The 22,567-nt window shown below is 39.1% G+C and overlaps 1 protein-coding gene across 2 annotated transcripts in view; it reads left to right on the top strand.

The window, feature by feature from the left end:
- The window catches only part of Nhe3 (Na[+]/H[+] hydrogen exchanger 3), a 254,903-nt gene that overhangs the window by 134,306 nt on the left and 98,030 nt on the right, over window positions 1-22,567 (top strand). For both annotated transcript variants that reach the window (XM_067153087.2, XM_067153086.2), the window contains exon 11: window positions 19,419-19,470. In XM_067153087.2, the coding sequence (XP_067009188.1) occupies window positions 19,419-19,470 (52 nt within the window). The remainder of the gene's footprint in view (window positions 1-19,418; window positions 19,471-22,567) is intronic.

Here is a 22,567-nt window from a genome sequence, read left to right as displayed (position 1 = left end):
AACCTATATCGTCTAGTAGGTACCTTGTTCATTATGGCTTCGGTAATTAGAAATCTTTCTTCTGACAATTCTAAAAGGTCGTTATTTCTTAGTATGGGTCGTCCTTTGCCGTCTTCAGATCATAAATAGTCCTCATACAGCAGTAAAGCTTCAAACTTACGTCTTCTACATGTCTCCATTTTGAAATTTTAGCAACTGTTAAGAGGTTTAACACAGGGGTGCTGCTAGGTTAATTTAACACAAGATTTAACAGTTGTTAGAGTTAACAATTCTTGATGAGACGACCATTTTGTTAAATTGTGTGTTAAGTCTCCTTAACAGCAGTGTTAACGCTTAACATTCGTTGAAGAAACCGGGCCTTAATGTTAGCTATAGTTTAGTGTTGGTCTCATTTTAATCGGTCCAGGCATTAAAAAGTTAATGAAAAAACGTCTAGAAATATCTGTAGGGGAAGTAAGCTGTAAACGGCGGTGACGTCACTTGACCTTGCTTGACTTGCCCGTGAAGTGTGGTAGGTACTAGAACATTCTTTCACACAGCCGTTCACGTATCTGAATGGAATTGTATGCTGGAAATAAAGTTTTTAATTATATGTGCCAGGACCTAGGCCTTCCTGGTACAGTATATATCCTTCATGTTTTCCAAAAAATTCATATGACTACCAATTGTTAGCTGACTTCTTTGATAATTCAGTTTCCTAGTAAATTCCTTCAATCTCTCCATACTTCCACAACCATTTCTAACTCTTTCTTTTCAGTTTGCACCTCTTCTTAATCTCTTTATTTCTGTTATCAAATAGTGGGTCTTTACCATTCCTTGTTACATTTAAAGGTATTAAAGGTTTTTACACTCTTCAGCAATTGCTTAAGTCCATTCCATAGACTGTTTAATTTTTATTTACCATTTACCTCTGATCATAGTTGCTTTTTAAAACCTCCCACATGCCTCCGAATAGTCCTCCTTTTAGAACCTTCCTAGCTATTGGTATTTTTATTAATTGCAAGAAAAATTATTTCATCATTTACTGTATATCATCCATCAGTACAGTTTCTTCGTAGAGCTCATCTGATTTTATCAACACCACGGCTGGAATATTTTACCCCCTAGTTCAGGGATGGCGAACCTTTTCCAACTAGTGTCATTTTAAGTCTGGATTATTATTCTCAACTGTTGCCTGTGCCACTTGTTATTTTCCTTTAAGGAATGGCAACAACCTACAACACCCCCCCTCCCCGTGACTTCCTTTCGAAATTTCCAAATATGTTCCATAACATGTTATATATTTATTTTTTACTGATTTATTCATTTATTTATTAGATATATATCTTGTAAATACATTTGATTGCATGTTCTGCGGTCGTATTTTGCAAATACTGCAAAAATAACATTTTTAAATATTTAAGTTTTGAGAATACATATTATTTGTAAATAAATAAATAATAAGCTTCCATTGTAACACACTTCATGATTAAATATTATTACCGGGAGAGTTGGCCGCACGGTTAGGGGCGTGCAGCTGTGAGCTTGCATCTGGGAGATAGTGGGTTCGAGCCCCACTGTCGGCAGCCCCGAAGATGGTTTTCCGTGGCTTCCCATTTTTACATCAGGCAAATGCTGGGGTTGTATCTCAATTAAGGCCACGGCGCTTTCCTTCCCAATCGTAGGCCTTTCCTCTCCCATCGTCCTCATAAGACCCATCTGTGTCCATGCGACGTAAAAAAAAAAATGTAAAAGGATAAATAGTATTAGATATAAAAATAAAAAATACTAATATTGCCAATGGACTACACTTCCTGCATTAGCTTAATTATATTTCCATGTTGTAGTTCATATGCTCAGCAATTCAACTAATTTCTACCTCATCATATTTCTGCAAAGAAATCAGAAAAAACAGCTATCCTTTCTTGTAAGGTCACATTCAGGCTTTCATCAAAACATACTGCATACATCTGGAAATTATCCAAATTAGTTTTCAATTGCTCCAAAACTTTTTCACTCATTCTTATTTTTCTATGCTTGTCAGCAGTTCAGCTGGCTGGTATTCCTTTCATTCTGTTAATCATTTGTTGTTTGTTAGCGAAGTTTTCAAATAATGTGTCCGACATCAATAAGGAAGTTTATTTCAAGAACTCTCTGTCAGAAAGCAGTTTCCCCACGCATGTCGTACTATGCAGTGAGACAGATGGAAACAGCTGCACTGATATTTTTCTGTGGCAGAAAAGATGATAAAAAAGAACTAGTTTGTTTTGTGTAATGTTCGATATTTTATGACACGAACTCTCTTCTTTCTTCATTTGGCATGGAACAAACTTTTGAATGATTAGTCTCAAAATGGTGTTTTACATTAAATCTGAGGGATACAATTGTTTTCGAACACAGGCAACACATCTTTCTATCCGTCTGAATTCCCTTGTCCACTGCTCTTGAAAAATTCAGTCACTACGTTTGTTAAGTTTCTGTTCTTTTCGGCACCGAAAATATGTTTGCGAGGTCCGTATACGAAACCATCAGAAAATGATACTGTTATCTCACTTGGCTTTCGGACCTATCAGTGTAGTTTTGTTGCCATATTGAATGTCGTGTTTGCGTGTCACTTAGTGACGCATGGCATAGGTTCGCCATCCCTGCTCTAGTAGGATCAATCACTGTCTGATTCAGCTGTCCTTCCCAGAATAACTATTCGCCATTTGTTGGTCGTGCTTTCTATCCTTCACATTACCTTCCCAGCCAATATTTGGTAAGTTGAGATCACCCTCTACAATAACGTTCCTTTCTGTGTCTTGTTTGGCATTGGCAAATCTGTTTTGTAGTGATGGAAGAATTTCTAAATTCATATATTTATAAAGTTTGTTTCTTTGTTGACACTTGTGGTCAATGTAATTTCACTTGAAAAGAACTGGGCATTTTGTAATTTTAGAGCAAAAATAGCTAGATACAGCAACAGTATATTCAAGAAGAGGAAATATGTGGAGGAAAATGAAAATAGTGAGTTGTCACGAATCACCGTCATGTTTCTCTTCACCAGAAACTAAAGTAGAAAGAAGCTGAATAATAGTGGTGTAAAATATTAGCAGTTTGAATGGGATAGAAGATATTTAAATGAAATTATAAATATTGGTTTACTTTCTGAGGTTTTGAAGAATTACACATTATGTAAAAATTGCAAGGAGCGTGGCATTGAAATTAACATAACATAATGGGTTGGCTTTTCAGCACACACAAAATGCCAATGAAGGTATGAACAATCTAATTTGGACCAGGATACCAAAGAGTGTTTGTGAACATTAAAACATGCATTTTGGAGTTTTTGATACCATAGCAGCATATAATGAGGGCAATATTATTAAATGTGAGGTGTTTAATTTCTGGGATTTTACCCTGAATTCATAATGGTGCAAGCCATGAAATTAATCAACAAGGTAAAGGGGTGCAGAGGAGAGAAAATGGACATAGAGAACTCTGCCAATAAGGGAATCCAAGCATTGAAAAGGAGGCTACTGGAAAATGAAGAATCTGGTATCGAGGAGCCATCATGTGGTGCAGGGATACATTGATCAACTTTAAAACTCATTTCCTATAAGTTAAAAATGTTCATGTAAAAGTAACATTTTCTCATAAACTATTAAATATAGGCTAATGAAATTTGCATGATTTGTGGAATACGGTATATACCATGTTTTAACAAGCAGTTTTTAAATATTTTTACTAGTTTCCATTTTATGGGATGAATAAGGCAGTTTTTGGTACACACAAAATGGGAAAGCTCCTCTGTTAAAGAGTGTGGGAAAGTTACAGAAACACACAGGAAAAGTTTCAACTTGTCTCTAATAGGTCCATAGAAAATGTTCCTTAAATTTCACCACAATTAACATTGCTAAGATATCCCCCTCTGGCTCGTATATTTGCTGGGTTTCAAAGGAGCTGTCCATGTTCATCCATGATGTGGATAACATGACCAATATCTTCAGTGGCACAGTGACTAGATCTGACAAGGCTCTAGATGGCAATGGCTCCTCTGAGTTGATCTAATTTTTTTTCATAAAGGTCACAAGAGTAATTGTCCTTGGCGGTTGCTGCAGCTTTTGGCAACAAATTTGAGCTTCCTGCAGCAGACCAGATTGATGCCAGTTCTTGGTCAAAGCCATACCTTTTAAGTGATCTTTGTGGACTTCACTGAATGCTGGACCTCATCATTTCACTACCAGACCTGTTTGTTCACAAAACGCTTTCCTGGTCTGGTCACTCCTTCAAATTCATGCAGCGATCTCATCCTGTGTGTCCTTCACAAGGCGGTTGGTGTTCAGGAGGGGACAGATGGTGTCCATAAGCTCTGTTGCTTTGTCATGAAGCTTCCACAACTTGATGCATTTTGTAGTGATGACACGTCGGCCAAGTGGACAAAGGTGAAGTTGAAAGTTAAGAACCAGGGGTCCGTGCTAAGGAAGTGATGTTGCCTGATGGTTTCACTTTATACAGTCCATTCTTAGTCGCAGGTCCTTCCTGTTCACCATCCAATAATAGATTTGCAACTTGCGACCTCCACTGTTATATGTGATAACGTGGGACAGGCATTTCTTGAACATATTTGCTGATTGCAAAAAATACATTATTGCAAAATAAATTATTGCAAATAATAAATTATTTTTGTGATAATTTGCTTATATTTGCTAATGTCAAGGCACATTCCAAGTTTCATTCACCAGTTTCATTACACACACCAAAACTGAATCAACCATGCACTCGTTTGAAACCATCTCTTGTATAGCCAACATGGCTGGATTTCTTTACTGATTAACAGGTGTTTGGGATCAGTGGAGTGAATGTATGAATCCAGGCCTGTCTATTATCCAGCTTCTTCCTGTACTAGGTATCCTACCTGTGGTGCACAACAAGAGTCTATGCATACTGTGACAGCGTGTGGCTTTGGGAGAAGCAAATTAGCCTGGCATGGCCGCAAGTGATGTCACTGAGTAGGGCCTCGCCCACTCGCCACTGCAGTAATCAGTCTGGATCGAGCCAAACGCACAGGGCCAGCCCCCTCTGCCACACTTCATGACCTCATTTCAAGCCTCCTTGATGGCACAAGTAAGGACTAGAAAGGTGAACCAAAAGCTTTCTGATTTCAGAGAACTCCAGGGGTTTCCCCTTGTGCGAATTTCCTGGAAGGGATGGCTTTCCTGTATAAGGCAGACCAGACAAACTTCAGTGGCACAGTTCTGCAAGCTATCAAGATGGCTCATTTCTGCTAGCGATTGAGACAGTTCAGTTCTGTGAGTGACGTTGTTGTGTGTGAGCTGAGCGCAAGTGCGGAACAGTGCAGATGAGCGACGAGACATTGAACAAAGACCGCCACGTGCGTTTGGATTGTATATCGTGTTCGGAGTTTTGAGACTGTGATCCGCACATGTAAACTGTGAAGCGTGTGACCGCAATAATTGTACATACATACATACATACATACATACATACATACATACATACATACATACATACATACATACATACATACATACATACTGTACCAGGAAAAGTTTGGGGCATAAGGCATGAGAAGGATCTCAGGTAGTGGAAGTTGGTTTGGAGCCGGTACAGAGCAGGATAGACTCGCAGGGCGTATAATAGATGGTTATACCTTTTTCAAACAATTTATTAATAATGTTAATTAATTCACCACCCTGCAATGTTGATATAGGATTCAAATAATATGTCGAAATCAAAAGGGTTAACGGAAATCTTCTTGAGTGCAATTTGTGAAAATAAATAAATCTCACAGATCCTATAGTCTTTTGCGAAAACACAAAGTATCAGTTTTTCACCTAAAGTCTTTCTAAGTATTATGACATGACATGAACACATTTATAATTGAAAATAAGAATTTGAACTTCTGTTGAGAGTTTCTCAGTTTGTTAGCCTTGAAACTTAGAACACTTAAAACTCCTAAAGTCTTTCTTCTGTGAAATAGATTTTGGAAATAGATTTATCATTAAAAGGTGAATTTTGAGTAATGATGGAGAACTACAAAGTATCGTCACACGCAGCACTGGGTAAACCACTGTTCAAGATTGGTAAGAGAAAAAAAAAAAGGTCAGTCAGTTTGTGACTACCCACTTTTTAAAGAAAATTTGGCTTACAAATACTGATGAGAATCTGGAACATTCCGCGGGTGCGGATGATGACTCGAACTTGAAGCTCCACGAAGAAACCACGTTGACGTCATAGATGAAATGATGTTGAAGGTAGCTGGATCTTGTAGAATTTTCTCAAGATTTCTGCTGCTCGTGGACATGATTTTAACACACGGAACATGCAAGTAGTATTGACAGATGCTATCGTTCACTGTTAAACACAGTCCAATGTTAATTTTAGGACGTCAATTGAATGATCACAGTCCTTGTTGCAAAAAAAAAAACAACACTATTTTAAATCGTCACTGAGAACGTCCAACACAGTGCAAATACGTAATATTTCTCATTACCGTCTCTGACCACAGTCTTTGAATCGTCATCCTGACAGATAACACTGATTCTCTAATGTTGATAGAACTATATTATTTTAGAAAAGGTTCTTAACTTTCACTAAGTTTATCACTAACATGCCATGTCCTAATATGGTACATAAATAAAGAGACACAGTCCAAGGATGTGCTATGTTAGAAAATAAGTTCTAGAGTAGTTAGAGTTACTGTACACAACAGTTTCTGTTGGTAATTTAATATTGTGTGAAATTAATTAAGTCCACACGTCATGTTCTAGTTTGTGAATGTCCAAGATATAACTTCGAACTTCACTGATTTCGTACGTGTTATACTTCGAAATGTCTGTAAATTATATCGTAGTCGCGGCACAATAGATTACTTACGGTGCGACGTCCTTTTTCAAATACGATGGCGATTTACTATCTCGTAATTTCGTCTCCACGAAACACGACGGAAAGTACTGTCTTCGAGACTGCATGAACATACTATGCGAGGGCCAGTCTCCCCTCTCCCTTACTCATACACATACTATACTGCTAGACTGGACTGCTTGCCATGAACTGAACTCAACTCAACACCACCACCTGTTAACCTTGACCCAGTGGCATATATAGCTGGCGCTGGGAAGGGTAGTTTCTCTCAGCCATGTGACCGTGAGTGCGTAATTTCTGTTAGATTTTAAATCATTATAACTCAGCAACCATGGGATGGATTAATTTGAAATTCACAGGGATTAATTTTTATGACGTCCGCTACAATTTAGCGTTTGTTCCATTAAAATTGGTACAGGCGTTGAAAACTTGCGAAAAGAAAGATATTTTCGAGAAACATCTCTAGGGAAGGTGAGCTTTGAACGATAGGTGACGTCACTTGACTCCGCCTAGCGCACTCGTGGAGTCTGGTACATACTGGAACATTCTTTTACTTAGATGTTCATACGTCGGACGAATCTTATATGCTGGAACAACATTTCTTTTGATAACTATGGACCAGGACCTAGGCTTTCCTGGTACAATACATACATACATACATACATACATACATACATACATACGTACATTATCATTAAAGACTGCTATGCCTTTCAGCGTTCAGTCTGCAAGCCTCTGTGAATTTATTAAACGTTGCCACAATCCTCTATTTGCAACTAGTGCTGTGGCCTCATAATTGTACAGTGAGTTTAATCATGTACTGCCCTAGGGTCTAAGTGACAGTTGCAGAACAGTGTATGTAGTATAATGGTTTCATTGTCAGGTTGAATAACTAGTGTGACTGAACAGTGAGAACAGAAAGAGAGAGCACGAAGTAGCATGATTGTGTGCCTATATAGTCGTGTAAGTAATTATTAGAGTTAGTTAATAAATCCTTGAGAAATGCTTATTTACCACCGCCGCCTTCATGTTATAATACATTTGTTGACCCAGTTATAACTCAGATGATAGTCAAGTTTGGACATACAGTCTATGTGGGTGATCTTCTCATAATCTCTCGGAGACAGCAATTGCCACACCATTTTGGCAGGATATTATGCCGTAGTACATGAGCTTATATCCTTTACCAATATCACAGGCTTTTTCACTTTTCCACTTTGCTCCTGGATAGAGGCAATGTCTAACCATTGTAGCCATCTCGTGGTTGCATCCAATCAATATCCTAATGCTAATTGTTACAAATTAGGTAATTTGGTCTTGCTTCTTTAATCTGCTCCAGCCTTCGGCAGGTAGCCCTCGCACATTTCTCACTCCGATTGGGCAGCATCAGCCACGTCACTTACGGGGAATCGGGGAATATCCTAGCCATTACCTGGATATTGTTTAGGCTCTGATACATGTTGATGCAATGTTAAGACCTTGGATGGACTTGTCGCACAGTTTAACACTAACCCCCCCTCCTTTGATCAGGCTTGGGACTGCCATTGGAATGTCCGTGATGTATCTTGTAGCAGCAGAGTTATTTTTTAAAGCAGTTATACCCCCTTTTTTCTAATTCTTTGTTCACTTGATGTTTCTTTGATGCTCTTCATAACTGTAACGAACAGCATTGGGGACTGTGCACTGCCCGACTGGATGCCACTCATAGGCATAAACCACGATGCTGCTCTTCTCCAGTTTGCTTGCATTTGGTACAGTCCTTGTACAACATCTGGACTTACCTTACACATCTTTGAGGCACCGTCCTCTTTCTCAGGCACTGCCAGATCATTTCTCTTGCGACCCTCAGCTCTGTGATATCGAAAAGTTTCTGCCCATATGACACGAGAGTTACGCCTCTATAGTCGGTGGATATGCATTTGCTGGCAGGACCTAGTCTTTACAGTGCACTATGTCTTCTGGTATGGGCTAGAGCAATTTTGTTACTTTCATTGATCTGTCTCTGTCTTATCCTTGCTTTGACAATATGAAAGTGACTGAGGTATGTGCGATGCTAGTAATGTCAATCCTTCTGCAGCCAGTCCCTGCTATGAATGGTGTGAAAATGTTGCTTATAGGGTCGGTTGGTGCATGCATTTCACTGGTCTTGGCAGACTGATATGTAATAGCAACTTTTGGCTCGGTGAAGAAAGCAACGGGAAACTACCTCACGCCTCATTTCCCTAGTACGCCTCTTCAGCGATGCCTAGGCCATCTATGACAGCTGATGGCAGAGCTGTTGAGGATCCAACCAACCTTAGGGCTGAAGACTGAACACACACACACAGTCGGTGGATATTTGCCTATTCCTTTTCTTGAGCAGAGGAATGATAACACCCTTGTTCCAGTTTGCAGGTATCTAATGCTTCCATACTACATTAAGCAGTCAATGTAACTACTGCTGACCCTCATGCTTTGATCATTTGTGTGTTCACATCATCTATTTGCCACAGTTTTCCTTTAGGGATAGTTTCTGTGAGAAAATTTCTACTCTTCATCTTCTCCTCTTGAACTGTCCCTTTCTCTTTCGGTCTTTCTCTTTCTGTGATGCATTCTTTTCTCTTATGGCTACTAACACTCTTTCAATTCACTATGATGTTTCCTTCATTCTCAGTTTCAAACCTGTCTTCCCACAGAGTTCAGTTGCTTTCTTTACCTTGCTGTTTTCCAGTCTGGCCCAGACTTCACCTCCAGTATTCACTTCTCTTGGCAACTGACTTCTTATCTAGTCCAGATAATCGGCTCTCTTATCTGTTTTCTGAGCCTACCACACCCTGATCTTTGGCATCTTCCCGATTGGTATTTTTGGTGTGTGAAAGTCATTCATATTTACTCTCACTTTGACATCTATCACAAGCGTACTCCTTTCTTCGTCTGTTTTGCAATAATCTGTTACGGTCTTATGTTATCCACCTCAACTGTATCTTGTGATTAACTCTTTTTTTTAACTATCTTTTTTCACGACCAAGCCATTCCCAGGCAGTAGTTGAGGAGATCTTCTCCTTCTGTATTTCTTCCTGCCATACCTATGTGGTCCTATCATCTTTTCATACCCAGTCCTGTCTTTCCCAGTTTGTGCATTCAGTCTCCTATGATGATGGCTCTATATTTTATGATGACTGTTCTATCTATATGAATGGCCTTTCGTAGATCATCCAGAAATTTGATTTTATCATCCTGATTAACTAGGTCTGTGGTGCGTACACTTCTACCTCTCCTTCCCTACATTCTCATCATCATCATCATCATCATCATCATCATCATCTTCAGTCTCCAGCTGTTGGCCAGGTCTGCTTCCCTACATTCCCAGTCATCTTTTATTATTCTTTCATTGACACACTGAATGTCGGAGATTCCTTCCAGGTGATTTGCCATGCTGAATCAAACACCATTCCTCATATCTTTGGTATTGCCCTTCCAGTCCACAGTGGGCCAGAACTGTATTGTAGCGGAACAAAAATACAAAATACAACATTTTTCTTGTTTCTATTCTTCTTTCTCAAACTATAGGCAAATAACCAGGGATAATGAATTTAAACCCTAGTGATGACATAAATAGATATGGCTGGAAACAGCACTCCTCATCTCCCATTTCTGGAAGATGCTGTCTGGCTTACTGCTAGTTGTGTTTTAGCAGCAAAGTTTGCCGGTCGCTAACATAGTATCAGTGGACGGTAGTAAATATCTTGCAAAAGAAAGCTACAAGTATGCTACTTTATGTTGACTTAATTGAAACATAAGTATTATCATCACTGTTTCACCCCAAAGACTTATATTGTGCCATGTAAATAGTGTGTGAAATTTGAACTTTACAACATTTACATGGAGTTATAAAAATGTATCCAAACATTCCTGCCTGCATTTTGGTACCATAATATAAGAAATTCACAAATATTACTGCTAATGTCTCAATACATGCACTTTCTTGCACTCGTCGTAGAAAAGTAACTTTATTTGCAGTGGTGCGTGTTCCACCGTGATCCGTAATAACACATCGTGATCTGTTTAGAGTGTTGTGGGACAATAAACAGATTGGAAATGAGGTAGTGGGTTCTTCTTCACGTACTTCACTTATTTCCTGTATCTCCTAAGTGGAGCATGGGGCATCAATGAACTTCCGCCAGCGGACTCTGTTCTGTGCCATCATCCTGATCTCGATCCAGGTCTTCCCTCCTTTCTCCATCTCTTCCGCTATTGCACTCCTCCATGTGTTCCTTGGTCTGCCTCTTCTCCTGCTACCTTTTGGGTTCCATTCCGTGGCTTGTATTGCTATGTTGTCTTCATCTCGCCGTAATGTACGCCCAATCCTACAATGCATCTCGGTGTCAATGGGTGTTTGATGGGTTCTTCTCCATGGCTCTTCATTGGAGATTTGTGGTTACCATATCCTCAGGATATTCCTCAAACTTCTATTCACAAATGTTTGGAGTATGCTAATCAGTTGTTTGTTAGTCTTCCAAGTTTCACACCCATAGAGCAGTACTGACTTGACATTGATATTGAAGATGCGTAGTTTGGTATAGGTGTTAATTTCCCTTGATTTCCAGAGTGGTCTCAGGATTGTGTGGAGAGCTGCCATGTGAAGGCCTGCCATATGGCAGAATACTGATGATGATTTCCTATATCCTCTATAGTTCCTCCCTCAGTGGTGACCATACTTCCCTGGTAGCAAAACTGCCTGACTTGTTCGATCTTTTTATTTCCCCAAAATAATAGTGCCTTATTGCTGTTATTATAGCGCATCTTCTTGGCTTTCATTCCATTGATCTTCAACCCCGCCTCTGATGCTTCGGTTTTTAAATCATTCAGCTTTGCTTCCATATCCTTACAACTGCTGGCTAGCAAACACAAGTCATCCACGAAGTCCAAGTCCTCTAACCTGTCCATCAGTCCCCACTGAATTCCTCTTCGGCGATTCATAAGGTGATAAGGTCCAGCACCATAAGAAATAGTATTGGTGACAGTAAACATCCTTGCTTAACACCTCTATTTACTCGGATGGGCTCAGACAACATCACCTGATGCAAAACTTGACATGTGTAGTTCTCATACATTTTTTGAGTTATGTTTATAATTTTCTTTGGAATCCCAAACTCTTTCATGGCTTTCCACATCATCATTACACTATCAAATGCCTTTTCAAAGTTTACGAATGGTGGATACAGTGACAATTGCAGCTCCGAGGATTGTTCTATGATTATGCGCAGTGTATTGATCTGATCTGTACAGGAATAACCTTCTCTAAATCCTGCTTGTACTTTCCTCAGCCTTGAGTTAACTTGCTGTTTTATCCTTTCTAGAATTTCTCATGAGAGTACCTTACTTGTTATTGAAAGGAGGGTAATCCCTCTCCAGTTATCACATTCTAATATCTCCTTTCTCTGGAAGCTTAATCAACAGTCCTTTCTTCCAATCTGTGGGGATCTTCTCTTCTTCCCAGATCTTCTTGAAAAGGGGAACAGAATTTCAACTGAAGTACTGTACCAGTAAAATGTAGCCCGACTTCATCATTTACTTTAAGATGGCACGAGTTATGTCTCAGGGCTGTTTCAGGTAAATTATACCTAGGGCTTGGTACAGGAGGAAGGGTTCTATCTACAAGAAAACTTGAAATTTTTTAAAGTATGGAGTTCATTCAAATAAATGCATGTTGAATTGCATATTACCTTAGTGTAGATATTTGTTGTCTTCAACATCGCCTATCAGGTAACCGGTACTCCCAGGTCACTATGCTGAACTGGACTGGAACTCATTCTGCAGGCCCCTCTCATTGCGATGAAATGGAACTGGAACACCCAGGTCGGTCTGACATGGGATCGAACTCGTACCTCTGAAGATCTAGACGGTCTCCGACAATGTTGCGGGATAATCACTCGTTGCTTTACTCACATGAGTGTCCACAATAGCACGGTCCCCCGACATATTTATTTGACACCAATGTTTAATTTAATATTGTCGTGATATGCAGTCGAACTCTACTAGTCACTTGTAGATAATGTTCTTTAAAGATGAAGATGCGAATAGCATTGAATTTAGAAAAGAAATAAATCACAGTATGGTTCATGTTTGTGGGTTACTGTAGTCACGTCCTAGTTTGTGAACCATGGGCAACAGCTGAGTGGCCTAGTAAGTGGTCCTGAGAGTCGGGATACCAGTTGCTATGGAATGGAAGTGGGCATCTCATTCATATTCTGAGTCCTCGCCCTCCTTGTGCTCAGGCGGCAAGGACTATACAATTCTCCGGTGGTCCATAACCCGTTAGAGGAGAGATCCTCACTTGGACTATGTGCAAGTAGGGTAGCATCCTGCTTCATGAATTTACCGAGCTCAGAACACTTTAAGCAAGCCTCGGACCTATGGGAGTAACGAAGTCCCACTCCCATTTGGCAGGCGAGGGACTCCTTGGAAACAACTTGGCCAACGAAATGGAATTCGATGGGGAGCTATCAATATTAATGGGGCTTATGGAAGAAAGAAAGTAGAACTGGCTGAGTCAGCAAAGAGGAGCATCTGGATGTGATAGGAATAAGTGATATTCGGGTAAGGGGAGATAACGAGGAAGAGATAGGAGATTATAAAGTGTACTTGACGGGTGTTAGAAAGGGAAGGGCAGAGTCTGGGGTAGGGCTCTTTATCATCAGGAATACCATTGCTCGCAACATAGTTTCTGTTAGGCACATAAACGAGCGAATGATGTGGGTAGATTTTTCAGTTGGAGGAATTAGGACTAGAATTGTGTCCGTGTATTCACCATGTGAGGGTGCAGATGAGGATATTGACAAGTTTTATGAAGCATTGAGTGACATCGTGGTCAGGGTCAACGGCAAGGATAGAATAGTGCTAATGGGCGATTTCAGTGCGAGAGTTGGGAATACAACTGAAGGATACGAAAGGGTGATTGGTAAATGTGAGAAAGATATGGAAGCTAATGGGAATGGGAAGCGTTTGCTGGACTTCTGTGCTAGTATGGGTTTAGCTATTGCGAATACATTCTTCAAGCATAAGGCTATTCACCGCTACACATGGGAGGCTAGGGGTACCAGATCCATAATAGACTATATCTTAACAGACTTTGAATTCAGGAAATCTGTTAGGAATGTACGAGTTTTCTGCGGATTTTTCGATGATACAAACCACTATCTGATCTGTAGTGAACTAAGTATCTCTAGGCCTAGGTTAGAGAAAGTGAAATCTGTCTGCAAACGAATAAGGGTAGAAAATATCCAGGATGAGGAAATTAGACAGGACATGGATATGATTAGTGAGAACTTTCGAACAGTAGACAGTTAGCAGGTTCAGGATATAGAAAGTGAATGAGTGGCATACAGGGATGCTGTAGTGGAAACAGCAAGGGAATGCCTAGGAACAGCTGTGTGTAAAGATGGGAAAAGGCAAACATCTTGGTGGAGTGATGAAGTGAGAGCAGCTTGTAAATGTAAAAAGAAAGCTTATCAGAAATGGCTCCAAACAAGGGCTGGGGCAGACAGGGATTTGTACGTAGATGAAAGAAACAGAGCGAAACAAATAGTTGTTGAATCCAAAAAGAAGTAACAGCCTGGAAAGGCTAAGTCAACCAGCAGGGAAACCTTTCTGGACAGTAATAAAGAATCTTAGGAAGGGAGGGAAAAAGGAAATGAACAGTGTTTAGAGTAATTCAGGTGAACTCATAGATCCCAGGGAATCACTAGAGAAGTGGAGGGAGTATTTTGAACATCTTCTCAATGTAAAAGGAAATCATTCTGGTGGTGTTGCGAAGAGCCAAGCTCATGGGGAGGAGAAAAATGGTGTTGGTGAAATTATGTTTGAGGAAGTGGAAAGAATGATGAATAAACTCCATTGTCATAAGGCAGCAGGAATAGATGAAATTAGACCTGAAGTGGTGAAGTATAGTGGGAAGGCAGGGATGAAATTGCTTCATAGAGTAGTAAAATTAGCATGGAGTGTTGGTAAGGTACCTTCAGATTGGGCAAAAGCAGTAATTGCACTGTCTATAAGCAAGGGAACAGGAAGGATTGCAACAACTATCGAGGTATCTCATTGATTAGTATACCTGGCAAAGTATTCACAGGCATCTTGGAAGGGAGGGTGCGATCAGTCATTGAGAAGAAGTTGGATGAAAAGCAGTGTGGTTTCAGACCACAGAGAGGCTGTCAGGATCAGATTTTCAGTATGCGCCAGGTAATTGAAAAATGCTACGAGAGGAATAGGCAGTTGTGTTTATGTTTCGTAGATCTAGAGAAAGCATATGACAGGGTACCGAGGGAAAAGATGTTCACCATACTGGAGGACTATGGAATTAAAGGTAGATTATTAAAAGCAATCAAAGGCATTTATGTTGACAATTGGACTTCAGTGAGAATTGATGGTAGAATGAGTTCTTGGTTCAGGGTACTTACAGGGGTTAGACAAGGCTGTAATCTTTCACCTTTGCTGTTCGTAGTTTACATGGATCATTGCTGAAAAGTATAAAATGGCAGGGAGGGATTCAGTTAGGTGGAAATGTAGTAAGCTGTCTGGCCAATGCTGACGACTTGGTCTTAATGGCAGATTGTGCCGAAAGCCTGCAGTGTAATATCTTGGAACTTGAAAATAGGTGCAATGAGTATGGTATGAAAATTAGCCTCTTGAAGACTAAATTGATGTCAGTAGGTAAGAAATTCAACAGAATTGAATGTCAGATTGGTGATACAAAGCTAGAACAGGTCGATAATTTCAAGTATTTAGGTTGTGTGTTTTCCCAGGATGGTAATATAGTAAGTGAGATTGAATCAAGGTGTCGTAAAGCTAATTCAGTGAGCTCGCATTTGCGATCAACAGTATTCTGTAAGAAGTAAGTGAGCTCCCAGACGAAACTATCTTTACATTGATCTGTTTTCAGACCAACTTTGCTTTACGGGAGCGAAAGCTGGGTGGACTCAGGATATGTTATTCATAAGTTAGAAGTAACAGACATGAAAGTAGCAAGAATGATTACTGGTACAAACAGGTGAGAACAATGGCAGGAGGGTACTCAGAATGAGGAGATAAGGGCTAATTTAGGAATGAACTTGATGGATGAAGCTGTACGCATAAACCAGCTTCGGTGGTGGGGTCATGTGCGGCGAATGGAGGAGAATAGGTTACCTAGGAGAATAATGGACTCTGCTATGGAGGGTAAGATAACTAGTGGTAGACAAAGACGATGATGGTTAGACTCGGTTTCTAACGATTTAAAGATAAGAGGTATAGAACTAAATGAGGCCACAACACTAGTTGCAAATCGAGGATTGTGGCGATGTTTAGTAAATTCACAGAGGCTTGCAGACTGGGCGCTGAAAGGCATAACAGTCTATAATGATAATGTATGTAATGTATGTATAAATCACAGTTCATGAACATAAGTTTATAGAAATAACGAACTGAAGACTGTTCATAAATTATGCACAGTTCTTGGTTGCTTTCCACTGAAATGGGCGCACTTGACACAAAAATAAATATGCGATTGCTCAAGAGTTTATCCTACGGACACTGCTGCACTAATTATTAAACACTTTGAGGAAGAAGTAAGCAGTTATTATGCAGAGTTCAAAATGCAGCTCGGTTTGAATTGAATATCATTCACTTCAACCCCGAAATCTAGAAAATAAGAAAGTTAGCAAGTACTGTGCACAGTTGTACATTAACGCAGTTTGAAGTGATTATCATTCAGAAGTAATCACTTGTCTCGAAGCACATGAGTATAAGTTGTGTAGTAGGCAATCATTTGCATTTATGGTAGGGAAAAAAGTTAAAACACTTTCATGAACACTTCTACGAAGATAAGCTGACTGAGTTTTAAGAGAATTCCACAGTTAATAATAATGCAGTGGTGTGTCACTTTGCAAGGCACAACGCTTGTTGAGACTAAGTTCCACAATTGTAAAAATGATGTAAAACTAAGTTCCACAATTAAAAAGACTTGTCACATATTGGAGTTTCAACATACGCAGAAATTATAAGTTCCAATTGACTGTCAGAACCTAAGTCCACTGTAAGACTTGTCACGTATTAGAGTTTCAACATGCGCACAAATACAAAGTTCAAATCAACTCACAGAATCTAAGTCCACTATCAAGACTTGTAGAATTTCGAAGATAAATTGGTCAGCACTTTGACCCGACGAACAGAAAATGATGTAGCGTGGTGAGTCAGACTGGACTCCCAGCTATGACTGCACTGACTTGGTTGGGTTGAGCTCTTCTTATATATGATTTGTGCTATTATGTCATCAGATATCATGATTTCTATAAAGTTGGATAACTTGAGAATCCCTCAACGGATTTACTTGAAACTTGGAATTAGAGATGTTTACATGATCCTATACAAAATGACACATCCCTCAAGTTGATAGATCATTATTACAGGAGTTTTGAAAATTTTCAAGTCGAACATTCAGGAAGGTGTGACGTGGCTTCTAGAACACGCCAGTCCATGCCAGGCGACATGTGGCATGACCAGGCGGGTAGCCTATCTTGCTCCTACATCCACGTCACTTGTTTCAAGCGGGCTCACTCCACCGAGCGTATACAGACCAAGCTCGCAGTAAATGTCTTGTGTGATGATTAAACATTATTGATCTTTAAAAAAATACGGCATTTACCGCGCAAAACCGGTACAGTACCCACATCCACTTTCAAGGCCTTTTGGAGTGATATTGTCCATACCTGTCGCTTTGCCATTCTTTAGTTGTTTAATGGCCCTTTGGATCTCCGTTCTTGATGGTGGTTCTGTACTAATACCATCCTCCTGCTCTTCTGTCATCACCTCTGTCTCCCCTTCCTCGATTGTTTCATGATTCAAAATCTCCAGAAAGTATTCTCTCCATCTTTCTAGCCGTTCATTTCGCGTGGACAGTAATCTTTGGCTTTCACTGGTTTGTCTTTTGTAAAATCTTGAAAACGTTCATGTGGTAAAGGGTCCTACTATCATTGTTTTATGCTGCTGTCTCTGCTTGTATTGCAAAATTATTAACAAATGCTAGTTTGTCATGTCAAAAACTCCTCTTCACTATTTTGTTAAGTTGATTAAAGTTTTTTCTAGTTTGTACTTTCTCTTTTTGTGTTCTTGCGGTATTGAGTCTTTGTTTGCATTCCTTCCTTTGATTCACGGCTCCCCATGTCTCAGAAGAAATCCATTACTCTCTTCCTCTCTCCCTCTTGCCTGGGACCTTTACACAGGTATTAATGTAGGTGCTTTCTATGCTCTTTCACTTATGTTCAATATACTGTCCTTCTTCCTCTCTTAGCTGTTGGAATCTGTTCCTCAATTATAGTGAAAAATGTTGCTGCACCTCCTTATCCCTCACTTTATCAAAGCTATACTTTATCCTCCTATTTTGATGTATGTGCCTAGTACTTGCAATCTTCAATCGGAGTGTAGCTACTGCTAAATGATAGTCACTTCCCACGTCTGCCCCTCTCTTGTTCCTCACATCCAACAGGGAGGTTCGCCATGTCTTGCTAATAGTGAAATGGTCAATCTGATTCTCCGTTCTATGATCAGGGGAAACCCATGTCACTTTATGGCAGTTCTTATGAGGGAAGATAGTGCCTATGTCTTGCTCCATGGCTAAATGATTGTGCTGGCCTTTGTTCACAGGGGTCCCAGGTTCGATTCCCAGCAGAGCCGATGTATTTGAAGTGTATAAAAATATGGAGATTGTCCTTGTCTCCTCTTTTTTATTGCTCTCTCTGATTCTGACTTGTCATTGTATTTATCCTATTATGTGTTCCTATCTTTCTTTATATGACTTGATTTGTCACTTAGTTCCTTTCTATCGGGCTATCAATCAATCAATCAATCAATACTGATCTGCATTTAGGGCAGTCGCCCAGGTGGCAGATTCCCTATCTGTTGCTTTCCTATGATCAGGAGTGGGAAGATCCAGGGATAACTTGAAGAAATAGGGGTTCAGTACAAGTGACACAATGTGTGAATGTGGACAAGGAACAAACTGCGCGCCACATGCTTCATTGTCGTCTGTGCCCAACATCTTGCACATCTACAAGCCACTCTGAGTGTATTAGACATTGCAGAATACTGAGCATGTGTAATATGATTTCACTTGTTATGGTTTGTGTGCTTCCAACTGACTTGTACATTAACTGTAAATGTGTATGTTTTTGACTCTAGTATAGTAATATAATACCAATAGTTCCTTTCTATTACTTCCATCTTTTAAATCTTTCCAGAAAGAATGTTTGTGGTGTTAAGTCAGAGGAATTAGGGAGTAAATAATACTGTCAGAATTCTATTAGAAGTAGACAGAAGTTTGTTTCAGTTCTGATAACTCATAAGAAAATGTATGTGAAGTTTGTAAGCATTAACAGGTTTCTCAAAGGAAAATTCCTGTATTACCCATTTTTCTTTACCAAACCCCTGTTTTCAAATCATGTTGGGTTACAGTTTTTATTTTGAGGATCAAGCGTCCTCCGAAAACAAGAGAAGACAAAAGTTTTATGTCTACATTTTCACTTGCCTCAACATGTCTTAATTGCTTGTTTGTTTTTTGTTAGGGTGGGAGTGGAGGAAGAAGTGGAAATACTCCCTTATGCAGGAGTCAGAAGTGTGAGTACTACTGTCTATTTAGATTAACTCTAGTTGAATATTGCTTGTATAACCCTTAAGAATCATATTTACCCCAGGTTTGGACAAACCAAAAGGATTAGCTTTTATTTAAACTTCTTGGCTTTCTTAGAAAGATGTTCATTTATTGCAATTTGTGCAATCTTCATGTTACTGTGTTAAAATGTTATCTTGAAGGAAATGTTTCTTACTCATTCATTTTTAGTATACCTGTCTTGATGCTGACCTGAGGATATATTTTAGTCTCACTGTGTGAAATATGACCATGGCAAGGTCATTGTCATTTTGAAACTTCATATAAGAAGTCATAGTGAACTTGGAGTTTAATTTTGTTTATGTCTATGGCTAGTTCCTATGGTCGTCTTCTGAATATGGATATCAGTTCAGTTGTCCTGTAAGAGGTAGCATTATAAATCCTGAACGATTCATTACACATGTTGTTTGGTGAAATTGTTCGGAAACATTCCTTCTTGGTAGTTGCTGTTGTTAAAGTAGAAAGAGTCTTAACTCATACATAACTTAATTATGTTTTGTGAATGTTTTTTTGTTTAAAATTATTTCTGTGTACTGTTCTGGTGTGCCTATGGATGATTTGTTTACTGATAGAAATCTGAAGCATTACTGCCCATTAACGAATGCATTTGTGTGCTTCCCTGTGTGTGAGTAGGCCATTATTGTTCTTCTTGTAGCATAGGAGACACATTTTAGTAGTTAGCTTGTAACTTATTTCAAAAAATACTCTCTGTAGTGTTTTAATATGTTGTTTGTTCTGAGTGTACTATGAGCTTGATTTGCAAATTTAACTCGTACATTGCTTAGTAGAAGTACTTGAATAATATAGTTGTTTTTTTTCCAACAAATGAAGTACTTTTTCTTCTTCTTTGGAGAACTGTTAAATATATGTTCCACATTAGCACGTACAGTATGTCCAAAAGGTAAATGGAGGCCTTCCAGTTTCTCTCAAACTCTTCTGCAGAAGGAGCTTGTAATGAGAAATCTGAAAAGTCTCACATTATGAACCAATATTTGTCACATGGATTCTGGGAGAGAATGTTAATGGATTTTTATTTGCTTATCTGATGCTGTACTTGCTTTGCAAGGGTTGTTATGGCTCGTATGCTGGTTTTCTCACCCATAATACACAGCTTTTTACTTGGTTATGGTGCTTTGTCATTAATCCTATTCTTGCCTTTATTATGCAAAATTTGGTGGTGGTTTTTTACCGTTCGTATAAACTGCCATAATATACCAGGTGAATCTGCTGAGGCGTTCACCTCAAATATCTCATAAATGGTTAAATATCAAAAATCTTTTCACTTTAGTAATGTTACCAAGGGGCTTACAGTTGAATTTACAGTATCTTTCCAGTGTCAATATCTGCCGAAATAACAATTCTAACATGGTTTTTAAATGGAATTGCGCTGTTTTCTATATTCATAATCATCATTTAACCATCTCCAGTTTCCCGGCTGTAGTGTAAGGGTGTTCTTCATTTCTGTCTGCACAGATATATTCCTTCCTCTTCAACTTTACACCATTCTACGCCTCTTCTATGCAGATCCATCTTTTATTTGGGATGTCCGTCTTGTCTTTGGCCTGCCTCTAGTTCGCTTGCCCTCCAGGTCCCTTTCAAACATTCCCTTGTTACTCTCTTTGAATCTATTCTCTTCAAGTGACCACACCATTTCAGTCAATGTTGCTGGAGTTGCAGGAAGTGGTTCCATTTGGACGTCTTTTCAGATGATTTCATTTCTGAACTGATCGCATCTTGTTTTGCTGAAACATTGACCTCAGAAATTTCATTTTTGCAGCCTGGAGTCTGTTATTATCCCTTCTGTTGATGGTGCAATGTTCCAGTTCATATGTTATTGGTATGAAGTAGGCCTGATACAGTGTCTTCTTAGATATCAAAGGCATTTGACTGTCCCAAAGGAGGTTCATGACTTGGTGGTAAAAATGGGCTCCTTTCTTAACTTCAGTTGAGCTTCGGCCATCTTGAGTTACAATGCTGCCAAGGTATTAGACACCTAGATCAACTGCTTCTAATTTCTTTCCATCCAGCATAATGTTCGTATGTAATTGCCTGTTCACTTCCATCGCTAAGGACAGATTTTAAGGCTAAACTCCTTAAATAAGCAGATCCAGGTGTTTCCTTTCTGCAATTCCATATCACTACATCGTCTGCAAAAGCACATGCCTGAAAATCATTTCTGGATTTCAGTTGTTTTACCATCTTTATGATTTCATCTGTTATAGTGATGAATAATAATGGTGACAGTTTACTGCCTTGTTGCACTCCCATAGTTGTGACAAACCAATCCAAATATCCACTCTCTATTTGGACATAACTCTGACAATGGTTATAGAATATTTTCACTTTCCTGATAAGAGATTCTGGTACTTCTCTTCTTACAAAATAAATGAGAGTTAAATCAAGTGCCCAATTCCATACCTCATCAAGATTGTGAATTTCAACTTGTATCTACGTTCTTGAATACTAAGAAGAATACGAAAATATTTCTTCTTCTTCTCCTTCTCCTCCTCCTCCTCATATATTCCCACAGCTAAGTGAACAAAAGTGTCATAAGGAAATTCTAAAAACCTTTTTTTGTTTTCACGGTGTCAAACTTCTATGTTTTAAGACCATCTTTAAAACAACTGTGTTTCAAATACGTTGTTCTACACGCGATATGGCTGAAGACGACCTTTAAATAGGTCGAAACTAGTCCCATTAAATGTTTATTTAATAAATACTATTTAATTTGTACTGAAAAGGTGGATTTAACTCGCTTATTTTAATTTGGTTTAATCAAAGTTTAATACGGACCCATAAAATGAAATTCATTTCTCTAGACTTCTCTTCATGTTAGACATTCCCAGATTTTGTCCCTAGGCAACTTGTCATAATCCTTTTCAATATCTAAGAAAACAAAGATGATCTCTTCTTTTATTTCTAGTATTTCTTCATAATCATCTTAACAGCAAAGATGACGTGTGTGGTTGTTTTGTTACTCCTAATTCCATAATTTTCCTCTAGCTCAGATTCAATGATACTCCTTAACCATTGGTCGATGATGTT

This window comes from Anabrus simplex, chromosome 8, assembly GCF_040414725.1.
Source record: "Anabrus simplex isolate iqAnaSimp1 chromosome 8, ASM4041472v1, whole genome shotgun sequence".
Lineage (NCBI taxonomy): Eukaryota > Metazoa > Arthropoda > Insecta > Orthoptera > Tettigoniidae > Anabrus > Anabrus simplex.
This window is presented reverse-complemented; position numbering and strand designations above follow the sequence as displayed.